The sequence below is a fragment of the Hevea brasiliensis genome, chromosome 2, assembly GCF_030052815.1.
Source record: "Hevea brasiliensis isolate MT/VB/25A 57/8 chromosome 2, ASM3005281v1, whole genome shotgun sequence".
Taxonomy (NCBI): Eukaryota; Viridiplantae; Streptophyta; class Magnoliopsida; order Malpighiales; family Euphorbiaceae; genus Hevea; species Hevea brasiliensis.
The window spans coordinates 114,137,524-114,161,014 of record NC_079494.1 but is presented as its reverse complement, the minus strand read 5'-3'; the positions used below and the strand labels follow the sequence as shown (position 1 = coordinate 114,161,014).

At 31.5% G+C, this 23,491-nt stretch overlaps 2 protein-coding genes across 3 annotated transcripts; both read left to right on the top strand.

The window, feature by feature from the left end:
- Positions 1 to 314: 314 nt before the first annotated feature.
- Positions 315 to 3,981, top strand: LOC110661692 (GEM-like protein 1). Of its 2 annotated transcripts, XM_021820396.2 has the most exons (5): positions 315 to 455; positions 530 to 967; positions 1,041 to 1,142; positions 2,039 to 2,313; positions 3,581 to 3,981. In XM_021820396.2, the coding sequence occupies exons 2-5, from the start codon at positions 874 to 876 to the stop codon at positions 3,788 to 3,790; spliced, it is 681 nt and encodes a 226-aa protein (XP_021676088.1). In that variant the 5' UTR covers positions 315 to 455; positions 530 to 873; the 3' UTR covers positions 3,791 to 3,981. The 2 variants fall into 2 exon arrangements, with proteins under 2 accessions (XP_021676088.1, XP_057996029.1); XM_058140046.1 differs by having other exon boundaries at positions 315 to 967.
- A 1,240-nt stretch (positions 3,982 to 5,221) lies between these two features.
- LOC110661693 (cathepsin B-like protease 3) lies at positions 5,222 to 10,168 on the top strand. The gene is made up of 11 exons (XM_021820397.2): positions 5,222 to 5,471; positions 7,707 to 7,760; positions 7,876 to 7,956; positions 8,079 to 8,235; positions 8,346 to 8,350; positions 8,436 to 8,510; positions 8,613 to 8,738; positions 8,927 to 9,145; positions 9,481 to 9,594; positions 9,689 to 9,724; positions 9,814 to 10,168. The coding sequence occupies exons 1-11, from the start codon at positions 5,403 to 5,405 to the stop codon at positions 9,967 to 9,969; spliced, it is 1,092 nt and encodes a 363-aa protein (XP_021676089.2). The 5' UTR covers positions 5,222 to 5,402; the 3' UTR covers positions 9,970 to 10,168.
- Positions 10,169 to 23,491: the final 13,323 nt, after the last annotated feature.

Sequence of the window (23,491 nt, the reverse complement as noted above, 5' to 3'; positions counted from 1 at the left end):
ATTTTTTATTTTTATTTAGAATAATAGAAAAATAGTGAGAGAAAAGAAAATAAATTTATTTCCTCCTGTTTAGAAAGAAATAGGAAGGAAAATAAAATAGTATTTTTTCTTTTAAATTATTATTTTACTTATAATTTTATAAATTATTTAAAAAATTAAAATAAAAAAGAAGAGTATATATGTAATTTCATATTTACTGATGTCGAGAATCGAATAAGACAAAGTTAGCTCGCTGAAATAACCATAAGGTTACCACACTAGTTGAAAGGGATTCATATCTTTCAATAATGCTCATGTAATTATTTTACAAAAATAATTTAAATTAAAGACAATAACCAACACATCGGTATCGCCACTTTGCAGGTTAAAAAAAATATGTGCACGACGCGCGCGCAAATCCAATAGTAGGCTGAGGAGCACGGTCTTGAAGAATTCCATATTCCTTGTAATCTCTGGTAATCCGTTCATTATGAAATCGTGAATAAATTCGTTATCATCAACACAGATTTTTAAATCGATGGAATCACAGAAAGTTCAAAGCCACAACTAAAGCGAAAAAAAGAAGCATTAGCCCACAGCTTCGGCTTTTTCACATTGGCTTTTTCTGCTTTTAGTTTCTGTAAATTAATGCCCTTCCCATCGCCATCGTCACTTCAGCACTTATCATCATCACCATGTTCCTAATCGGGACATATTCCCAGACCTAACTCTTACCAAGGCGAGAATTATGAAATGGCCGATCAATCCAACCCGGATCCAGAAAAGGCAGAATATAAGGGAGTGGTGAGACGGTATTGGAAAAGCTCAAAAGCGGAGCATTAAGTGCAACTTCAAGCTAATTCTGTAAACCCAAACAACCACAGCAACAAATAGATGATGGATAACCGCTACAATTACAATAACGGCAATCCTTACCTCCAGAATGCACCGGTTCCTGCTTCTAATGGATACGGGCCATATGGGAGACGTAAGTAATGATTGTATTGGTTGAGTTTTTCCTGTGTTAATTTTCGTTCATGATTAATTAATTGGTTTTTCAGGGCCGATGAGTGGGATATGCGATGTGTTGAATCGATGTGGGAAAAGGGTTGAAGATGTCACTAGGAAAGCAGAGGTCTACGCAGATAACGTCTGGCACCATCGTAAGTATTATTTTCTTCTTAATTTTTCCCGGGTTAATAAAAAAATAAGCATCATCGTAAGGTAAAGGTTGAAACCCATCTTTCTATGAGGGCTTTCTTCTTGGCTTTTTAGATTAAACTTGACAGGAAAGCCATCCCGATCCTGAACTGGTTTTCTTTTCCCATTTTTTAAAGATGGTGTTTTTTAACATATTTTGTACTGGACTCACAGACAGCTGAAACTTGAGTCATATTGCTTCTCCGTTGTAAAAATATATGTGGAAGAAATTTTTTTTTTTTTGGTTATTGTTCTCCAGGAGCTTAGAATCTCACGCAATCATTAATCGGGCAAACAACTTAATTAACTCACCTAGTCTTTTGTAGGCTGTAACTATGATCACGACTGAAATTTCAGTAGTAGGATAGTTCTTGATTGCAATGAAAAGATATGCAAGATGAATACTCTGCATGACTTAATTCTTCAATTTTATTTTAACGAAGTAAACACGGGGTTTTATTGGAATGTTTGAATGTTTGGAGGAATATAGAGCAGACTAATTAATTTGTCTTCTTGGTAGAATAGTTTGTCTTTTGCCCCAAAAAGGGGAAGAAAAAGAAAGAACAGAATAACTCCTTTACTTTGAGAACCATTTCTCGAATAAGAATTGGTATATTCTACATTCTTGAGTGTATTATTTGTCGAGTTAAAGAATTATTGCATGGAAGTTGACTATCTCTACGATTTATTGGGAGGAGCTGAGGAAGAAAGTAATCCGTAGAATGACATTGACTTCATAATTTAAGGAATTGGATACCTTCTCTTTTTCTCTCTCTATTGGCATACAGCTTTTTCCATATCTTCAGATACGTATGTTATTTAGATTCTAACATGTAATCATACTCTCTGCAAACAACAGTCAAAGTTAGTTCCAGTTTCACAGATGCAGCAATGGCAAGGATTGCTCAAGGGACAAAGGTTCTCGCTGAAGGAGGGCATGATAAAGTATTCCAGCAGACATTTGGGAGCTTGCCTGGAGAGAAGCTCGTGAAGGCCTATGTTTGCTATCTGTCAACAATCTCTGGCCCTGTGATTGGGACGCTTTATATATCCACTAAAAGACTGGCCTTTTGTAGTGATAATCCCGTCTGCTACTATTCTCACACTGGACAGCAGCAATGGATGTATTACAAGGTATTTACCTTTTACTTTTTGACGAAGCTTTACTTAAAAAGTCACTTGTAACGCTCACTTTAATTGTATTCCATTTAATATTAATTTTTTTTTTTATATATAAAAGGTGTAACTATTAAATTGCTGAATTTTTTAAAAGTGTAATAAAAAGTTAAAAGTGTATGTAAGTTATGTACACATCAAATGCTTAGGTTAAATAATTTAAGGTATCAAATAAGATGTAATTAACACTCTGTTTAGAAGGAGGTATGATAAAATAAAATTTTATAAAATAAACTTATTTAAAATAAGATTTTTCATGATTTCTAAACCTTCATGATTTCTAAATGTTTAAGAGGAAAGAAAATTTTTTTCTATAGTATTTATAGGTTTTAAAAGGGAAAACATTCATAAAACCTTTATAGATGAAAGTTTTTTGAGATTTTTAAAAATATAAAAAAATCTTATTGTAAAAAATTTTATTATAATTAATAATTTATTTTAAAAATATTATAAAATAAAAGTGTCAAGTAACTTTCAAATAAAAAATTGAGGCAAAGAATGTTGCGGCCTTTACTTTTTTCTCTTATTGAAAAAGTCAGTAATCAAGGTTACAAATGCTAGACTGGCATGAAAACAGAACCTCCTTTTGAAATTGGATTGGACCCATGGCTCTTCAACAATAAAGCTAAAGATTTGCCATTTGTAATCAACATCAATAGGTTTGGGCCTGGAAGAAGGATAAATTGAGCTTATGCAATGGCTAAATTATTCTTAACGGTTTTCAACTGTAGTAGCTTGCTAATTCCAAATAAGGTGTAGATTTCTTTTCAATTTTCTAATCAATGATCCCTTTGTGATAAGTAGTTTTATGCTGCATCAATGGATTCCTTTTTCTCTTTTCCATCTCCTTTTAATCTTTTGAACACTGGAGAACATATTCCATCACTTTGCGTAACCTGAAGAGAATTTTCTTTCCTAATCAGCCCCGCCTGAGCCTATTCTTGTTTGGCCTAGCTATACAGATGCTTAGAGCTAACTTTAGTATCAAGGAGCTAAAGACTTATAGAAATTAATATGACACTATCTAGTTTGGTCAAGCTCATTGACTGTAGTTTATTCATACCAATTTATGTCCAAGCTACTAAAATGGTACTGGTAGGAGCATTTCGAATTGGGCCATTATATTAAATTGCTATTATATTCTTATTTTTATCAAGTAGTTGAACATTAAACTTTGGTCTTATAGCTACAAACATCTGATGTCAGACCGTGTCAATTTGTGTAGGTGGTGGTGCAGCTGGATAAGTTGAGAACGGTAAATCCTTCTTCAAGCAGAATGAACCCTTCTGAAAAATACATCCAAATTGTGACAACAGATGATCATGACTTCTGGTTTATGGGATTTATATCATATGACAAAGCACTCAAGCAATTAACTGAGGCTTCACAGCGCCCTCGTGACTCTTCTGGGGAATTCCTTGTCAATGTGGAATAGGATACGAACCCTCGTTTTCTTCCTCTCCCTATTGCTGATGGTAATGACGGAAGAATATTTAAGGACGTACTGTGACATAAGGCTGCTCAAGGATGTAGTATGATATTCAAAACTTACTGTAATGATGTAGGTGCGTGGTTGTCCATGTTGAGTTTTAATGTTTTAATCCATCAATGAGTTGGGAATGCTTATGTGATGGTGATTTCACGATCCTCCTTTCTCCCACACCTCCTAGTACAGAATCTCTCGTTCTAAGAGAGATTATGGAACGATTTTTTTTTTATTTATTTAAACAAAGCATTACACAGCCGTCGCAACATGCCAAGATCAAATATTGACAATCGAAATAGGAACATCCACTAACCAATTACTCGGTAATTCATTCCTAAAGCAGAGTTATATCAGATGGTGAGCTGCTTCATTTTCATTCCTATCTATGGAGTTCGAATATATAATTTCAATGTCTATGTGTTGGAGTTGGAGATGAGCAGCAGCCAAATTAAAAGGGGTCCCCATTTGGGCACTTGTAGAGGGAGACCTTGTAGCAGAGTAGTACTGCTGCCGGCCCACTTCTTCTTTGCCTATGTCTTCAGTTAGTTATGCTGTGTTTTGTCTATTTCATATTGATTAGTGCCCTCTACGAGTATTTGTAGGGACTTTGTTCCTCCTTTTGCCCTCATGGTAGATCTCTTTCAGATCTACATCAAGAGGTTTTCTGCTTCATTTTTTTTTTTTTTTGGAGCTCTCATGGTGCTACCAAGGGCTTAGAAGGCTTCATCTCCATTTTGGCAGTGTTATAAAGTGATGCTTTCCTAAGTTCCCCTCGTTCAATCAGTTTTTCCACGTTTAAAAGGCCATTTTCTTGGGTTGAGAGAGTTTCGTGGATAACTAATTGCAAGTTTGAACCAATAGCTTTTGTTCATGAAATCATAGGATTTGAATAGAATTGCAAAGGTTGATTTTCACAATTTCAATCTAAATTGGGGACTGCTTCGGTTTAATCCAATTTTAATTACTGTTTAAAATTTGATCTAATTTTAATTTTGATTTAATTTAATTTGAGTTATATAATAAAATTTAGTTTATATAATAATAAAAAAATTGTTCTATTTATGAAAAATATCGTATCCCTGTGTGATGATGGTGGGACCCTGCCTTCGCTTTCTTCGATTGCAAGCGTCCAATTAACCATCGAAGACTCTTGGTTCCAATTTTGTAATTTTCTCTTCGGAGCTTCAATTTTCAATTTCGAAATAGCTAGTGTACGTATATAATAAATAAATATCAGAATTCAGAACCAGGAACGAATGATTGAGATCAGTCCGGTGTATTGGCCCATAAGGAGCGCCCCATTGCCCAAGAAAAACAAAAATATCTCCAGGTGGGCGCAACCGATAGGGCCATTGGGCGGGCTTTTGCAATCGCTGAATGTAGAAGTCAGGAAAGATTCCTTCCTTCTCTGCTTTATTGGTCTTTCCATTTTGTTACTTTTCAACTCTATTTACCATCTTCCATTCTAAGGGCCCTCAGAGGCAACTCCTCTTCGTTTGGGATTCTGCTGTTCATTCTTCAATCTTCACCGGAGAGCGAGCAAGGAATTGAAGAGGGGCAAATGGCAACTTCTTTTTGCTTCTTCACTCTTTTGCTATTTCTTTCGACCATCTCTTCCTTCTACCTCCAGGTAACTTGCTTACGAGCTAACCTACTCTTTATCTGTGCAAATTTGGGGGATCGAATCAGTTTTTGGATGTGTTGAAAAATCTGATGGGTATCAGGATATGATCATGCTTAATCTGTACTTGACCATGATATGTGATAAGAGTTTAAAAGCCATTTATTTCAGTTTTGACTTTAAAACTTAAGCATTTATGAGAATTCTATGCTCTTTTGCTGGACAGTTTGATGCTTTCTACTAGATGTCTTATTGATAACTCTAATCCAAGCTGAATATAGATAATTTTGATCTTCTGTTGGGGGGATTTTATTTTTTAGTTGCACTGTGGATTCTTTTATTTATATATGTTAAATTTTAAATGGTTTGGTGATGTATATCGTTGACAGTGAATGGCATAGTACAAAATTGATAAGTTAGCAGTGAAAGAGTGAAAAAGGAAATGGAAAGATCTAAAATGATGAGGAGAGAATTAATATCTAATGATTTATAATTTTTGAATATTTATGCAGATTTAGCTAAATATCGAAAAAGAATACATATAGTCAATGCATCTAATTTGTGATTAACACTAGTTGTTGTTGTATGTGATAAAACTTTCATGTAATTGATGCGATGTTGTCCGCAAGTGCACGGGCCACAGTAGTATAGTTTTAAAAAAAATGATATCGATCCCACACAGGGAATTGTGCTTAAATTGTAAATAAAAGTATAAGCTAATTAGAATGACAAAAATTAAAGATGGAAAATGAAATTTGGAATTAAAATCGGTATTTGAGGAATTAAAATTAAATCAAACAATTAACTAAAATTAATTAAACTAGATTATCAAAAATTAATTTGAAATTTTTATTTATGAAATTTGAGAGGAATTAAATCTAAATTCAATAAAAATTAAAGTGATTCTAGAGATTGAATTTTTCAATATTGTTTGCATGTGGTTTATCCCTAATTTAGCCAAACACATGAGAATTGCAATTTTGAGGGAAATCAATTCTTAAATTTTTGAAACCTTTTTCAAGCATCTCAAAGTTGGTTTTCATTAAATCAAACCCTGTTTTCACGGTATTTCAAACCTAACAAAAACCCATTTAAAGCTCTAATTGATTTTTGGAAAGTTCCCCTTAATCCTCTTAGCTTATCTCTAACACCAAGAAAATAAAGTTTATTGCAAGATTATCTATCCCTAATATTCACTTTTCAGTCCATCTATTAAGGATTAAAGCTTAACTTAATGAGGGCCCATTCATCAAGCAAGGCAACAAGCTCACAAGCAATAAATCAAAATGTAACAAATCCCATTTAAATGGCTAAATCAGTTCAAAACCACAATACAAATCAATATTTACAAACCCATCTCTAGAATCTCAATCAACTACTCACTATTCATAGTTTTAAGACAAACCCAAATGTATAAATGAAGAAATAATGGAAATGTAAGCTAAGGGGTAGAAAAACCCAGAAAAATGCAGAAGGATCTGCTGCAGAAAAGTGCAGAAACGTGATCCTTGCTGCTGCTGGAAAAATGCAGAACGAGCTCCTCTCTTTCTCTCTTTCTATCCTTCCAAAAATGCCTCCCTTGCTCTCTATGGAAAGAAAATGATAAATGAGACTTTATATAGGTGAGGGGACTGCCCTAGAATGGGTAAAAAGGGGGAAGGTTCCAGAGAAAGTGAGGTAAAAAGCCAGAGTAACGGAAATGCCACGTCAACCATTTCCAGTAAAAATGACATAAGCCGAGTCAGTTGTGTCGTGGGTTGTGTCGCGGGTTGTGTAGCTCTCGGCCTGAATATCTGACGATCGACACAACTTGCGACATAAGCTAATTCGGTTGTGCTGCAGGTTGTGTCGCTCTCGGCCATTTTTTACTCAACTTCAAAATTTTTGCAAAGTAAAAATTGCAAAATTGACTAAATATATACTAATATCTATAATAACGGCTATGAATAAGGGTAAATTATGTGCAAAAATTACATCTAAATGATGATATAAAATGCATGCATCATTAATAGACTTAAAGAACATATGAAACTCTGAAAATTAGAAAAGGAGCATATTCAGTTATTCTAACTGGATTGGACCTTGTATAGTTTGTGAGTTTAAGCCAATCTGAAGATGTTGATGTCGTTTCCTGTGCTTATTGTTTTTCACAGCATGATAAGTGCGGGATCTTCTTTCTTTATGTTTTGATTTTGAAAGTTCCTATCTTAACTTTGAACTTTTTAAATGTTATTTTGTCAACAGGTTATTGCTGAAGCACCAGATTCTACACTGAAGCTTAATTCTAGGATCCTTCAGGCATTTTCTTTTTTTCTTTCTTTTTTTTTTTTTTTTTTTCCGACTCTTCAAGGAATCCGGAACTTTGTGTTGAATTACAGATCATTTATTTTTTCTTTTTGGTGTCATCCTGCAGGAGTCGATAATTAAAAAAATCAATGAAAACCCCAATGCTGGATGGGAAGCTGCCATGAATCCTCAATTTTCCAATTACACTGTGAGCCTTAAAAATCATTGCATGCCGAGAATATATCAAGTCCTTTTGTAGTTTTGTTCATAGTTCATACATAGGCAGACTCTACTTTCTGATTTGAAATATTTCTATTTTCTGATGCGTAGGTTGGTCAATTCAAGTATCTCCTTGGGGCCAAGCCAACTCCCAAAAAGGAGTTGAGGGGTTTTCCGGTTACAAGTCATCCAAAATCTTTGAAGTTGCCAAAAGAATTTGATGCAAGAAAAGCTTGGCCACAATGTACCACCATTGGAAGAATTCTAGGTCAGTTGCTTACTTGGTTTTCTAATTTTGCAATATCTTTTTCCCTTTTTTTGAGGTGCTGATACTTTCCACAATATTTGGCAAACTCTGGATCACTTACCTAATAAAAGATCAGGTAAAATCTGATTTTACTTTACTCTTAATCAATTCATTTAAGTGAGCTCTACGTGTTCTCAGCAAATCTGTATTTTATATTCCAGGGTCATTGTGGATCTTGTTGGGCGTTTGGTGCTGTTGAATCACTATCTGATCGCTTTTGTATCCACTTTGGCATGGTAATTGAATATCCTGAGCAAGCTGGCTACTCATACTGTCCAATACTAACACAGATCAAATTCTACTTATGTTGAATTACTATCTGATCGCTTTCACTGCAGAACCTATCGTTGTCTGTCAATGATCTCTTGGCATGCTGTGGCTTTTTATGTGGAGATGGTTGTAATGGAGGGTATCCAATCTATGCATGGAGATACTTTGTCAACCATGGCGTTGTCACCGAAGAGGTACAGATTTCTGTCTTTGCCTATTATCTGGACTGTACATAAGATTGCTTAGTGGGAAGTCTAGGTTCTCATGATTTCATGTTTCTTTTCTGATGTAAAGACTAGTTGAAGATCATTGCTTTAGTTCAACAGCTTCCTATGTTGATTGATGTGCTTTTCTAATGATGAGCTAATTTTCCATCTCACAGTGTGACCCATACTTTGATGATATTGGCTGCTCCCACCCTGGCTGTACGCCTGAATTCCCTACTCCAAAGTGTGTAAGAAAATGTGTTGATAAGAACCAGCTCTGGAGCCAGTCAAAGCATTACGGTGTCAATGCATATAGAATTAGCTCTGATCCCCAAGATATTATGGCTGAAGTTCTTACAAATGGACCTGTAGAGGTTGCTTTCATTGTTTATGAGGTAAATTATGCACGTGATGAATTATTGTTTGCTTGCTTTTTTTGCACTTCTTTGCAAGCAACTGTAAGTTAGCTTTTTTGGCTGTTCCTATCCTAATTTATTGAGCTGAAGAATCATGAACTATTGCCACAAATGTAGGAACAACCTCAATGAGAGTTTACACATATTAGACTACTGAATTAGGAGTTTTCCTCTTTCTATATATACTCTACTTTTCATTTATGCTGAATGCAAGCTGAACATAATTACAAATTATAACTTGTGCATTGCACAAAGACTGCTGCGGCTAGGATTATTTGGTTGTAAATTATAGTAGCTTCTTTACCATTTTACAGGATTTTGCTCATTATAGATCTGGAGTTTATAAGCACATTACTGGTGATGTAATGGGAGGCCATGCAGTTAAGCTTATTGGGTGGGGGACTTCTGATGATGGAGAGGATTATTGGGTATGTGTGACCCGCTCAATTATTCTGTTTCAGATTTTATTGCTATTAATTTTATCAAGATGTTAATACAATTGTGCATTCTTCTCTCTTGCAGCTTCTTGCAAACCAGTGGAATAGAGGCTGGGGTGATGTATGTTCCTATCACAAGTTTGTCTCTGCTAAATTACCATAGGAAATTTTCCCTCGCAAATGATTTATAAACTTGATTTTGAATGACAGGATGGTTACTTCAAGATACTGAGAGGAACAAATGAGTGTGGCATTGAAGAAGACGTGATTGCTGGTTTGCCTTCGGCCAGAAATCTTGATCTTGTTAGAGAGGTTACTGGCACGGATGGTGTTGGGGATGAGATTGTTGTACCACAAGTGCTGTAATTTATGCATAAGACATGAGTTGCAGAGATAAATTATGGATACGTATCAGGCATGGATAGAAACCAGATTTACAAATCCATGTTGTAATATTTGTTTGTGCCAACAAAACATTTATTGTCCATTTAAGAATGTCAGTCTGTAAGTATTGTATGGCTTGTTCTTCAAATGTATAATAGGATTCCCCCGCATTTTCATTTCACATTCATTTCCAATCTTTTTGTCTGTTATTAGGCATTGGATCTCTACTACAGGAGTGCTAAAGATGTTAAAATTTTTTCTAACAAGTGAGAGGATGTGAGAATCCTGGTCATGATAGGAAGTTTCCATGGAAATAGCTCTAATTATTTATTTTGTCGGTAGCAGAATCCTGCGTTCCTGTAGTGCCCAATTATGATGTTGAAAGATGGAGCCTTGCCTTGTAAAAGTAGGTAATGGAGAGTTTTGATTATTTTTGGCAAGCAAATCGATTACTGTTGAAACAGACAAAAGATCATACCGGATGTCTTTACACACTTCCTTTTTTACTTTTTGTAGCTTTTGTTTATCACTATCAGGCTTTGGGGTAATGGAAGAAGCAGGCCTTTTTTTTATTAAATTGGGGGATTCACCAAGCTTAAAGCTCAAGACTGGTTTTGTTTGGTTCAAGTATGTAAAGAAGACTGGATATGTTCTTCTTGGTTGTTGGATCTCTTGATAAATTGATCAAGCTTAAACACTAATCATGGTGTCTCTTAATGCAACTAGTATTAGCAAAGTACTAAAGCTGTTTACAAAAGATAGGTAGGTTCTATATAAGTTGCCATTGTCTTCTACTCGATGTGCACTGTTGTCGAATTCTTACTGCAGTGAACTTCAAGCAAAGACAACATATCAGGACAGAATTAGATTTTCATCCTATGTAAGGAAGATAAGTGATTGGGTCTATGCTGATGCAGCTGAGGTTGGAATTGGATCCCACCCTCCAAAAAAAAAAAAACTTATTTTTATAGGAAAGAAGAAGTATATTATTCATTGTCTCTGATAATTGAAAAGAAAACCCATTTTCTCTAATTAATTTATGATATCACTTTCTATAAAAGAAAAGGTTAAAAAATCCAAGCTAATTACATTTTGATTGGTTCTTAAAATTCAAATAATTTAAACCTGCATTATTCTTTAAAATAACGTTTTCATCTTTTAAATGTTAAAATTTAAAAAAAATTCTAAAAATGTTATTTTAATGAAAAACTAGTAAATTGCAAAATGAAAACAATAGTCTCATAATAAGGAAAAATAGATGAATAGCAATTGCTATTATCCCATTTTATGCTTTCTTTACAGTTGGCCTCCATCATAATAATAATAATAATAATAATAATATAATTAGCTTTTATGACTGCGCACGCTCCATTCACGTGGATCACTCATGAATCATGATCATCGTTCAAGCTTTCTGTTTTCTACATCAAATAATTTTGATTGTCTCACGATTTAAGATTTACGTAGGTGTATTAGACATTAAGTATATCTTTTAATTTAAATTTTAACTTTTAAATTATATTATCATTATTATACATAATTTTATTAATCTTGTAAGTAATTGAAAATAAGTGAATTAAAATGAGATATTTTAATTAATTGATTAGAAAGAAAATATAAAATTTGAAATTAAATATAAAAACTTAAAATATAAAAAATATATAAAAATAAAGATAAAGTAATTTTAAAAGATCATTAGAGTTTGATTTGTATTATTTAATTGAGTTTTGAGATTTTCACATTGTTAATATGATATTTATAGCTTTTATATTTTAAAAAATTTTAAAAATTTATTTTTAAATCGTTGACAGTTAACTACTCACTGCTTATAACTCTTTTTCATATATTTATTTCTTAATCACTCAAAATTAATTTAATTAATCTTAGATTTAAAAATAAAAAATTATGTTTTAGCGTAAGCGTTTTATTTCTGCCTGTTTGGCTTTTTGTTATTCTATAAACAACATTTTCGAGCTTAGAAAAAAAAAAGATAATTTTATTTTTATTAGCTTCGAAAATGAATAATTACACGTGTAACGAAGAAGCGATAAGCACGTATTCTTAATACTTTTTATTAGCTCTCGTTTATTTTTTTTAATTTAATTATTTTCTTTTTTTATTTATTTTTTAAATGACTCTTACCATTACATAAAAGATCAACGTACTTTAGGTTTATATATATATATATATATATATATATATATATATATATATTTTTTTTTTTTAATATGTGGCACGTCATTATTAGCTACGCAGGGAATAGTATTAGATTGCATTTAATATGATCAAGGATTTAATGGTGAAAGAAAATTTTGCAATGACTGAGCTGCATGCTTTAAGTATGGTTAGTTATTCCGCTTAATTTTATAAAAAAAAATAAAATATATAATATAAATATTTTTAATTTATTTTTATTAAAATATATATATATATATATATATATATATATATATATATAATTTATTTATAATTTTTTAAACAGTTTAGATGGTATGTAAAAATTTAAGATATAATCAATGAGTTTTTGTTCAATAGTATTAAGTGATTTAATTCAAGTAATCATATTTAATTGTAAAAAAAAATTTTTAAGATATACATAAAAATATTTTATATTTAAATTCTATTAGTTAGCATATATAAGAAGAAAAATACTCTAAATTTACAATCATTATTTATTTATTTCAATGTATTGAAATAATTGTAAAATGTCTTGATTATTAAAATTTGTTTTTTTATTTATAATTATTTAAATTTTCAATTATTAAAAATTTAATATATATTTATTTATATATAATTATTTGCATAGACGAATTAAACAAATAACTCAATTAAATAAAATTTTTAATTCCAGATAATGTTAAATATAAAATATCTATATTATATATTCAAAAAATATCTAATATAGTATAGTTAAACCAAAAAAAAAAAAAATTTAAGGGTGCCGGTATTATAAAATTTATAGAATATTATAAAATATATATTTTTTAAATGTTATTGTAACGCCCTCATATTGGATACTCCTGTACAGTCTACTGTTCCAGCGTCTGATGTCTGCCCGGATAGTCAAGACGTTTAAAACTATATCTGTGATATTCAGAAAAGTCATAAATAAAAATAAATGACAATTATAAGAAGGGAAAATGAAAATAAAGAAATTCAAGCATAATGGTTAAATGAGCCGGGGGTCACGGCGATGAGTGATCACACCGTGAAGTGACTGCGAAGTCAACTGTAATCCTAAATTCGTACGGGACATCGTGACACCACAGTCCTAGAAAAAATTGTGAAGCTAGGAGAAATATGAAAATCACAGAAAAATGTTGAGAACCAGATCAAATAATTAGGTTAGGGTTCCGAAAGAAATACTGAATTGTTTGCAAACCGGATCAGACCGGTGAGGGGCAAATTGGTTAGTTCAGCCCTAGAGGTGACTCATGACCTCACTGTCCACTAAAATCTGATAAATGAAAATTTTTAAAATATATAATTAAATTAAAGAACCATGGAAAAATAAAGAAAAAAGAAGAGAAAAATGAAAATTGAATTATGACCTCACCCTAGTGACATAAGCAATGACATCAAATTTATTTTAAATTATTGACTAAGTCAAAAATGGGATAAATACAAATAAAAAGAAAAAAAAATTATGGTCTTCACTTCATCTTCAACCCGCCACCTTTCTCTCTCTTTATATTCTCTCAAAATCTCCATTAAAGTCTCTTGTAAGCTCTTAAAACCTAAAAATTTCTTCATAAATTCTATAATTTCCAACACTAAAAATTGATATTAGACCTTGGTAGAGTCATTGGGAACAAGAAGAAGAAGAAAGAAAGGAGAATTGAAGAACTAGGGAATCCACAAATTAATACGAATTAGTTTTAATTCTTGAAATTTAGTTAAGATACATAAAAATTGTGAAGACAATAAAGAAAAATTTGTATGAAGGGATGGGTATAGAATTCGGCCATGCTCGTGAAGATGATGGATTTGATGAGTTAAATTAAATGAAACATGAATTGTGATGTATTTCGGGGTGTTAAACATGAGTAGTGAAAGAATGGTGTATGAATTGAGTTAATTGATGAATTAGGGTTATGGTAGTTAGGGTTTGGTTGAAAAATTAGGGACTTTTGTGAATTAATGACCAATTGACATTAGTAATACTTAATTTGGTCAATTAGTGTATTATAGAGTGTGAATTGATGAATTGAATTGAACTGAAATACATGGTGATTGGCAAAGTGTGGAATGCTAGCAGTTTGACTTTAGTAAATTCAAATGGCCATAACTGAAAATTGGTTACTCCAATTGGTGTGAGGCCAATTGAAGATGAAAACTAAGACCCAAAGCTATAATTTTCATGGAGAAATCTTGCCCTAAAACTGACTATAAGTGGGTGAAAAATTAGGTTAAATCCGGATTTCATACACTGCCCCTGTACAAAACTGACCATATAAACAGTATATATTCAAATGTCCATCACTTGGTATAGGCAAGTCCAAATGACCTGATTTTTAAATCATTAGAAAGCTATGACATAGTACTACAACTTTCATGAGGAACACCAACCCAAATTCTATCTATAACTAAGTTATTTTGCCACCCAAAGTTGGTTGCCCAAAACTACCAGAACCAAAAATCTGCCCAAAATTCTGGGTAGATACCAATCCAACCAGCCTTAGGAAAATGGCCATAACTTAGGCTACAAAATTCCAAATGGAGTAATTTAAAAAGGGAATTAAAAGATAAGACATTAAGGAACAACTTTGATGAAGGAAATTCGGCCAAATTTCCACTGCAGGTAGACCTATGGAACAATACAAACAAGTAACCCAAAACTGAAAATTTGAAATTTAACCATAATAGACTTTAAATTGAATTTGGCAATCAATGCCAACAAAAACATGACCCAAAATATGGTATATGAGTGCAATTAGAATTAATGAACCTATTAAGTATAAAAAAGTCAATAGTTTGACTTGAATAGTGTAATGAATAGTAACTCTAAAATGCAAAATTCAAAGGATACCAATTTAAGCAAATTTAAGGCTACAACTAAATAGGCATGAAATAAATTAATGGATTTATTATGAGATATGGTACTGAAACACACTAAACTGTGTGTTTTAGTTGAAAAATAGTCTGGAAAGGGATCTTCAAAGAAAAATTGAAATTTGGAGTAAAGTATTCAACAAAGAGGTTTATGCACAACTAGTGTTTTTATTAGTTATGTTTCTTCATATGTTTTTTGACTAAATGATTTTATTTCTTATTGTATTATGTTATTTAAATATTGAATTTATCTCAACAATTATTGAAATGTGTTATGGTATGAATGAGTTTAGTTTTAAAAAATGAAATTAGTTATGATTTTATTTTGTCATGAATTGAATAAAGTTAGCTTTAGAAAAATTTTGATTGAAATATACTTGACATGAGAAATGGATAAATTTTGTTTTGAATTGTGATGAGCATAAAAATTATTAAATATTGGAATTGACATTGAATTGAATTGTGTTATGATTTATGCTCACAAGAAGGGCAAAGAGATTTATGATGTTGTTTTATATCTCACTATAGATGTTTGACTAGGTTATTACCCGTCTCTCTTATTTGTTGAGGAGACAATGGAGTTAGCTTTGTTTTGTTTTGAATACCATGGTATGTGCACAGGCTTAGATTCTCCTCTTATTAGAGGTTAGATCTAAGTTTTTCATTGGCCCTTTCGGAATTTTCATTATTGTGTTGTGCACTTTGCACGATGATTTGACCTCCCTGATCATAGGGAGTTAGAATCCCGATTCGACCTCCCCGACCATAGGGAGTTAGAATCGCCCCGAAGATGGCCTTTACGGATTAGTCTTGCATAGTTAGTGAGATAAAGAATGGGTTTTGAATAGTAAGAATTGTGATTTCAAATGAGATTTATGCACAATTAATTTTATTGGAATTAAGATTTATTTCCATAAATTACTGAAATTACTTTAAATATTCAGTTATGATTTGATAAATTGAATTTCCTGAGCAGAGTCATTTTAACAAATGATTTATTTTATTGACAACGAATATTTTGATTTTTGAAATTTTGATTGAATTTCAAGATTTTCAAATTCTTTGCTAAAATTTTGGTAAGATATTGTATATTATACTTTAAATTATGGTTGTGCACCACTGAGTTCACCACTCAGCGACAGCTTTGTATGCTGTCGCAGGTGAAAGTAAAGATAGAGCAATCGAGTGAGATTTCTGGTAGCTGCGCCTTGAAGACTCATTGGGATTAGCTTCGGGTATATTAGAGGTATACTCTTGTACATTAGATTTTGATGTACGCATGTAATTATATGTGTGTAATTTATTTGAGCACTTGTGCAAAGAACTTTTATAATATTATTTTGGGTATATAATTAAAATGCAAATTATTATAATGTTCAAACTTATTTCTGAGTTTTGTAATCAATGTAAATAATTAAATTTCTATATTTTGTGAATGATAAATTATTTCTTTTTCTGAATTGAGATGTTCAGTGTTGGTTTAAAAATGAGCTGAGTTGATTGCTGCAAATGATTTATTCATTGTTGGGATTGAATTGTGTAGAGAAATGGATTTGTATTAGATTTATGGTTGAGTAAAATATTGAAAGTGTGTTTCTTTTTAGGTTTTGAAGAACTATTTTATCAAAATACAGCTAGTACTCTGTCGGAATTTTTGTAAAAATTACAGTAGTTTTAAATATCTAAAAATTAGATTTATGACTTAATGTCAATTAAAAGTTTTAATATTTGAAAAAAATTTACCCACCAGCTTAAAAATGAATAGAAATTGTTTTAAAATCCCTTATAGTATATTTAATAGGTTACTGGTAGGCGAAGTACGGTAATTCTTTAGGTATACTACGGGATCATGTTATGCCTTACGGAGGAGTAGAGCGTGACATGTTTAGTGGTATCAGAGCAATGGTTTTAAAATAAATTTTGAATTGTGAATTTGAAATATTTTATCGGTAAATACAACTGCTCAAATGTTTGATACATATAGTACATTTGCATCATAAATATGAATTGACGGAGAGAAATCTTCTTATGTAGGTTGTCTCTGGGAAAGAAGATTTTATGAATAGAAATGGAAGATGGAGATAAATCAATAGAACAACCAGTTATAGTTGAGGCACAAGGGGAGGCCCCAGCTCCTCAGAGTGTAAAAAATTCGACTATACCAGTTCCACTGGTACAAATTACCGCGCAAATGACCCAACAAATGGCCACTTTCTTTCAACAAATGGTTGATAGTCTATCAGCTCAAGCCCAAGTACAAACCCAACCCCCACAAGGGCAACATGAAATGGAGAAGAGTGAAAGACCTATGGGTCAGAGCTCGAATAGTCATTTGGGAAAGAGAAAAGAATTTGAGGAACCCCGAGCTCAGGGATATGATAGAGACGGATCATCAGAACAGAGGCCACTAAGGTCCAGTCGTCGAACAACCAGAAGTTCCTATCCTCCTCGCATCTGCAACTCTTGTGGCAAACTACATGGGGACATTTATCGTAAAGCCACTGGAGCTTGCTATAATTGTGGAAAGCTTGGACACTTTGCTAGAGATTATACTAGAGAACCTTGATTTGCTCTCCGAAGTTCACAGACAGTCAGTAGAGGTTGAGATAAAAATAGAGTTGGTACTCCTCATAATCCAAGAATAGTGAATCAACCTGAACAGAATAGTGAACCAGTCAGGATGTACTCCAGGCACCAAGGGAAAAGAGCAGAAACTTTGAACGTAGTTGCTGGTAAGTTCTTAATTTTTGGAAGAAACAATTAGTTAGTATTTGATCCCAGCACTACTTGTTTGTATGTTAATATTAGAATTATATATTTTATTATTATTCCTTTACGTGGGAATAAATTTTGACGCATTAGTGAGTAGGCCTTTAAGATAAGGATTTCGATAATAAGTGTAATTGAAATTAGTTTTGGAAGAGTTTGTCAACGAAAAGTATTTGCTAGCACATAAGAATTTATAAAGCTAATTAGTTAGCCTATTTAATATAAAGTAAGAGGACCTAAAAGTAAGTTACAGTAATAGAATTGATCTAGATGAGAGCAAAGATGTTACTGCTAGTAATTGTCTATGGATATGGTAATCAGAATAAGTTATGGATATTAGTGAATTCAAAAAGTATAAATTGTAGGAAAGTTTGATCTATTGGAATGTATCGTAGTAACTATGCAATATTCTTAATGTTTTGTACTGTAAGCTACAGATTACAGTACTGACTTGAGATTATTGTGTAGAGCTACGTACTACTCGATAGTGCACTAAGATAAGGATGGTTGCAAACGGCATCTATTTTGGTAGAGTTCTGCCAGGACAGAATTTTATTATTGGAAATGAGTTGAAAATCCTAATCTGGGATTTAAAACTCTAAAGTTAGAATATCAAAAGGTTATAGTTCAGTACAAAAGGAAGTAATGATTGCACATCAGTGCAAATAAGTTGTAGAATATTGATAGATAAAAGAGTTGTGGAAGTAAAAATTCGAATAGTTGGTTCAAATGTAACAAAGAAATGTTATGAATATTAGTAAGAATGTTGACTAAAATGGTCAGAGGACCAAATCAAAATAATATTAAAATATAGCAAATTTATTAGGGGTGATAAGATGTGCTAAACTTTGACTTTATAGTCGAGTCAAGGAAGAAGATAAATTTGAGAAAGGAATTAATTAAAGTTAAGTTAAATTATGGAATGGAAAGAGAAGTAAATTAGAAAAGTAAGGATGAGTATAGTAAAAAGGAATGACATCAGGAAAAATTATTATTTTGGTATAAAAGAGCAAACATCAGAATAAGTTAACTTGGGATAGTGTTAAGAGCCCTGCCATGGAGTTCAAAATTGTAGGATAAAGGTCAACCTCTGTTATCCCCAATTCATGTTATAGTAAGTAGTATGGGGATAATATCCAATTAAGTTATAACAATGAGAAAAACACTAGTTGAAGAATTGCCACCAGGGCAAACAACCTACTTAAGATGCGTAACAATATCCTGAACTATTCTATTAAGAAATAAATAAGTTAAATAAAAGCAAACAAGATAGTGCAAAATGGCACATAGGCCTGGGTCATAAATGAATATGGTAAGATAATGGTTATAGAACTATGGCCAATAAAGAGATAAACAGTTCATATATGACCAACAAGGTCATTTAAAAAAAAAAAAAAGAGACTACAAAGGAAAATAATTACTAAAACAACAGCAAGAAAAGACTAAAATATTCTAAACTAAACTGAAAGTTGCATCAAATGATCAAGAGATTTAATAAGAAAAGAGTAAAACTAAGTTCTCACCCATAGGATCATACGAGGTCCTAGAAAAAGTGGATCCATTAGCACACAGATTTGCTTACCTCTAAAATTGAAATGAATTTAAATCTAACTTATGACAGAAGCTCATAAGAAACTTGGCACACGAGGTGAGCGATCGATGAGTAAATAGTATTGGTTAAAGTGCTATGGACCATTATTTAGACTATGAAACTAAATAGAAATGTAATGAAAACATGAGAAAATAATACGTATAAATATTTAAGAATGGATAGTGGGCACAATTGCGAGGACGAAATTTCTTTTAAGGAGGGGAGAATTGTAACGCCCTTATATTGGACACTCCTGTATAGTTTACTGTTCCGGTGCCTGATGTCTGCCTGGATAGTCAAGACATTTGAAGCTATATTTGTGACATTCAGAAAAGTTATAGATAAAAATAAATAACAATTATAAGAAGGGAAAATGAAAATAAAGAAATCCAAGCATAATGGTTAAATGAGCTAGGGGTCACGGCAATGAGTGACCACACAGGGAAGTGACTACAAAATCAATTGTAACCCTAAATTCGTACGGGACATTATGACACCGCAGTCATAGGAAAAATTGCGTAGCTAGGAGAAATATGAAAATCACAGAAAAATGTTGAGAACCAGATTAAATAATTAGGTCAGGATTCCGAAAGAAATACTGAATTATTTGCAAACCGGATCAGACCGACGAGGGGCAAATTGGTCAATTCACCCCTAGAGGTGACTCATGACCTCACTGTCTACTAAAATCTAAGAAATGAAAATTTTTGAAATATATAATTAAATTAAAGAACCATGGAAAAATAAAGGAAAAAGAAAAGAAAAATGAAAATTGAATTATGACCTCACCCTAGTGACATAAGCAATGACATCAAATTTATTTTAAATTATTTAAATTATTAACTAAGTCAAAAATGGGATAAATACAAATAAAAAGAAAAAAAAATTGTGGTCTTCACTTCATCTTCAACCCGCCACCTTTCTCTCTCTCTCTATATTCTCTCAAAATCTCCATTAAAGTCCTCTTGTAAGCTCTTAAAACCTAAAAATTTCTTCATAAATTCTATAATTTCCAACACTAAAAATTGATATTAGACCTTGGTAGAATCATTGGGAACAAGAAAAAGAAGAAAGAAAGGAGAATTGAAGAACTAGGGAATCTACAAATTGAGGTAAGTATGAATTAGTTTTAATTCTTGAAAGATTTCTTGAAATTTAGTTAAGATACATAAAAATTGTGAAGACTATAAAGAAAAATTTGTATGAAGGGATGGGTATAGAATTCAGCCATGCTTGTGAAGATGATGGATTTGATGAGTTAAATTAAATGAAACGTGAATTGTGATGTATTTTGGGGTGTTAAACATGAGTAGTGAAAGAATGGTGTATGGATTGAGTTAGTTGATGAATTAGGGTTATGGTAGTTAGGGTTTGGTTGAAAAATTAGGGACTTTTGTGAATTAATAACCAATTGACATTAGTGATACTTAATTTGGTCAATTAGTGTATTATGGAGTGTGAATTGATGAATTGAATTGAAATACATGGTGATTGGCAAAGTGTGGAATGCTGGTAGTTTGACTTTGGTCAATTCAAATGGCCATAATTGAAAATTAGTTATTCCAATTAGTGTGAGGCCAATTGGAGATGAAAACTAAGACCCAAAGCTATAATTTTCATGTAGAAACTTTACCCTAAAATTGACTATAAGTGGGTGGAAAATTAGGTTAAATTCGGATTTCATACACTGCCCCTGTACAAAACTGACCATATAAATAGTACATGTTCAAATGGCCATAATTTAGTCTAGGCAGATCCAAATGACCTGATTTTTAAATCATTAGAAAGCTATAACATAGTACTACAACTTTTATGGAGAACACCAACCCAAATTCTGCCTATAACTAAGTCCTTTTGCCACCCAAATTTAGTTGCCCAAAATTGCTATAACCAAAAATCTGCCTATAATTTTGAGTAGATACCAATTCGGCCAACCTTAAAAAAATGGTCATAACTTGGGCTACAAAACTACAAATGGAGTGATTCAAAAAAGGAATTAAAGATAAGACATTAAGGAACAACTTTGATAAAGAAAAGTTGACCAAATTTCCACTGTAAGCCAATCTATAAAAATAAAATATGCAAAATTTTTATTTTATTATTTAATTTATTTAAATAGTTAATGAAAGAATATATAAATTTGTAATCATTTTAATTAATAGATTTTATAATTATTTTAACTAAAATTTAAGACTTTTTTGATAATATTTTGGCACCTATGATTATATGCCATTAATATTTGATGATAAATGCCGTAACGCCAATAAGAAGAGAGAGCGGCACATAGTGAGAAATTTCAAAATCATTTTCACAAATCAGTGGGCAAGAAATTCCAGCTATCCAAGCTATTGATAAGGCAATTAAATATTATGATGATTTCTTGACGGCGCAGTCTCTTTGCATCCTAAAAATGTTAATTTGATGAATCATGATTCAGGAGCATGAATTCCTCCTAATGATGGTTTTATAAAATTAACTTTGATGTTGTGGTGAGTAAGCAAAGGAATGAAGGTGCTTCGGCGGCTATTGCTATGAAAGGAATCACCATAAGCTTCCGTGTGATTCGTCTTGCAAGATTCAAAATGCAGTTATTTCAGATCCTTTGATCTCTAAAAGTCTTGCTTGCAGAGAGGCAATCCTACTTATGAAAGCTAAAGGGTTTATAAGTGTGGTGGTTAAAGGGGATTCTTTTTTAGTCATCAATACTATCCAAGGCAGGAATTCCTTTATAGATCAAAGCATCATTGCTGATATTAAGATCTCAGTAAATGACTTCAACTCAATTTCTTTCTCTTTGTGAAGAAGGAATTGCAATTAACCAGTTTATACTTTAGCTTTTCAAACGTTTAATAACTTATTGTTTATTTTTAATTTATTGAAGCAAGTGCTTTTTATTTCGACTCTTTTGTCATCTTATTATTTATTATTATTTTCGATTATAAAAAAAAAAGTAAAGTAACATTATGAATATTCATTAACTCTAGCATTATTTTAATATCAACTTTCAAACATAATATATAGCAGCCATATAAGTGATTAAGTTAAGTAGATCATTCGAACGACTTCTAAAATTTATGGTATATTTTGCACAAAAGAAAGTTGGAAAGGAAAAGTGGATGAAATTATACAAAAAGTAAAATTCTTATAAAAAAGAAAATTATTATTTTTTTTATAAATCTTTTCAATGGGAAAAGGGAAGGAGAAAAGTGATTCATTTATTTTTTATGTTTTAATTGAAAGAAAAAGTAAAGAGACAATTATTATATTTTTGCTATTATGCTCATATTAAATAAATTATAATTTGACACAAATGAACAAAATTTATCTTTATAAAAAAAATTTATATATCAAATAAAAATCTGTAATATTGTGCGGGTAATTTCGCTTATAATATACTAAATATATATCCAAAATAAGTAATTATTTTCCAAAATAAGTAATTATTTACATATTAACATCCATTTCAAACATATTTATTGATATCTAAATTTATCATATTTGGATGTTTGGATGAGATACGACTAAATACTTAAAAATATTGAATAACCATCGTCTAATTATTATAAAAAAATTATTATTGTAAAATACTAAAAAATAATTTCATAAAATAAAGCTTTTTGTTTTTAGGATTTTTAGATAAAAAATAAAGGACGAGAAGAAAAAATAAAATAAATTAAAATTTTGGGATAAATATTTGAGCTATGGGATTTTTCATGTTTAGGGGTGAACATTATTAGGTTCAAATCGAATAGATCGAACCGAACCACCTTAATTTGGTAATTCAGTTTGATTTTTAATATAATTCGGCTCAGTTCGATTTTATATTATAAAAATTTCAGTTATTTTGGTTTGGTTCGATTTTGAAGAGAAAAAAATCAGTTAAACCTAATCGAACTGAATAGATTTATTGATTTTTGAATTAATTTATTTTTATAGGAAATTTATGAATTATATGTAATTATATATATATAAATTATTTAATTTCATTGATTAATAGTTATTAGGTTCAAAACAAGGTCAAAATTAGATAAAAATAACTTGAAAATAAAGCCCAAATTAAAAAATCAATAAAAAATAAAAATCAATCGATTT

Coding starts and splice junctions, on each gene's coding strand:
- LOC110661693 (XM_021820397.2), top strand. CDS start 5,403: ATGGCAACTTCTTTTTGCTTCTTCACTCTTTTGCTATTTCTTTCGACC. Junction 5,472..7,706: donor TCTCTTCCTTCTACCTCCAG/GTAACTTGCTTA, acceptor TTTTGTCAACAG/GTTATTGCTGAAGCACCAGA. Junction 7,957..8,078: donor CTCAATTTTCCAATTACACT/GTGAGCCTTAAA, acceptor TCTGATGCGTAG/GTTGGTCAATTCAAGTATCT.
- LOC110661692 (XM_021820396.2), top strand. CDS start 874: ATGATGGATAACCGCTACAATTACAATAACGGCAATCCTTACCTCCAG. Junction 968..1,040: donor ATACGGGCCATATGGGAGAC/GTAAGTAATGAT, acceptor TTGGTTTTTCAG/GGCCGATGAGTGGGATATGC. Junction 2,314..3,580: donor AGCAATGGATGTATTACAAG/GTATTTACCTTT, acceptor CAATTTGTGTAG/GTGGTGGTGCAGCTGGATAA.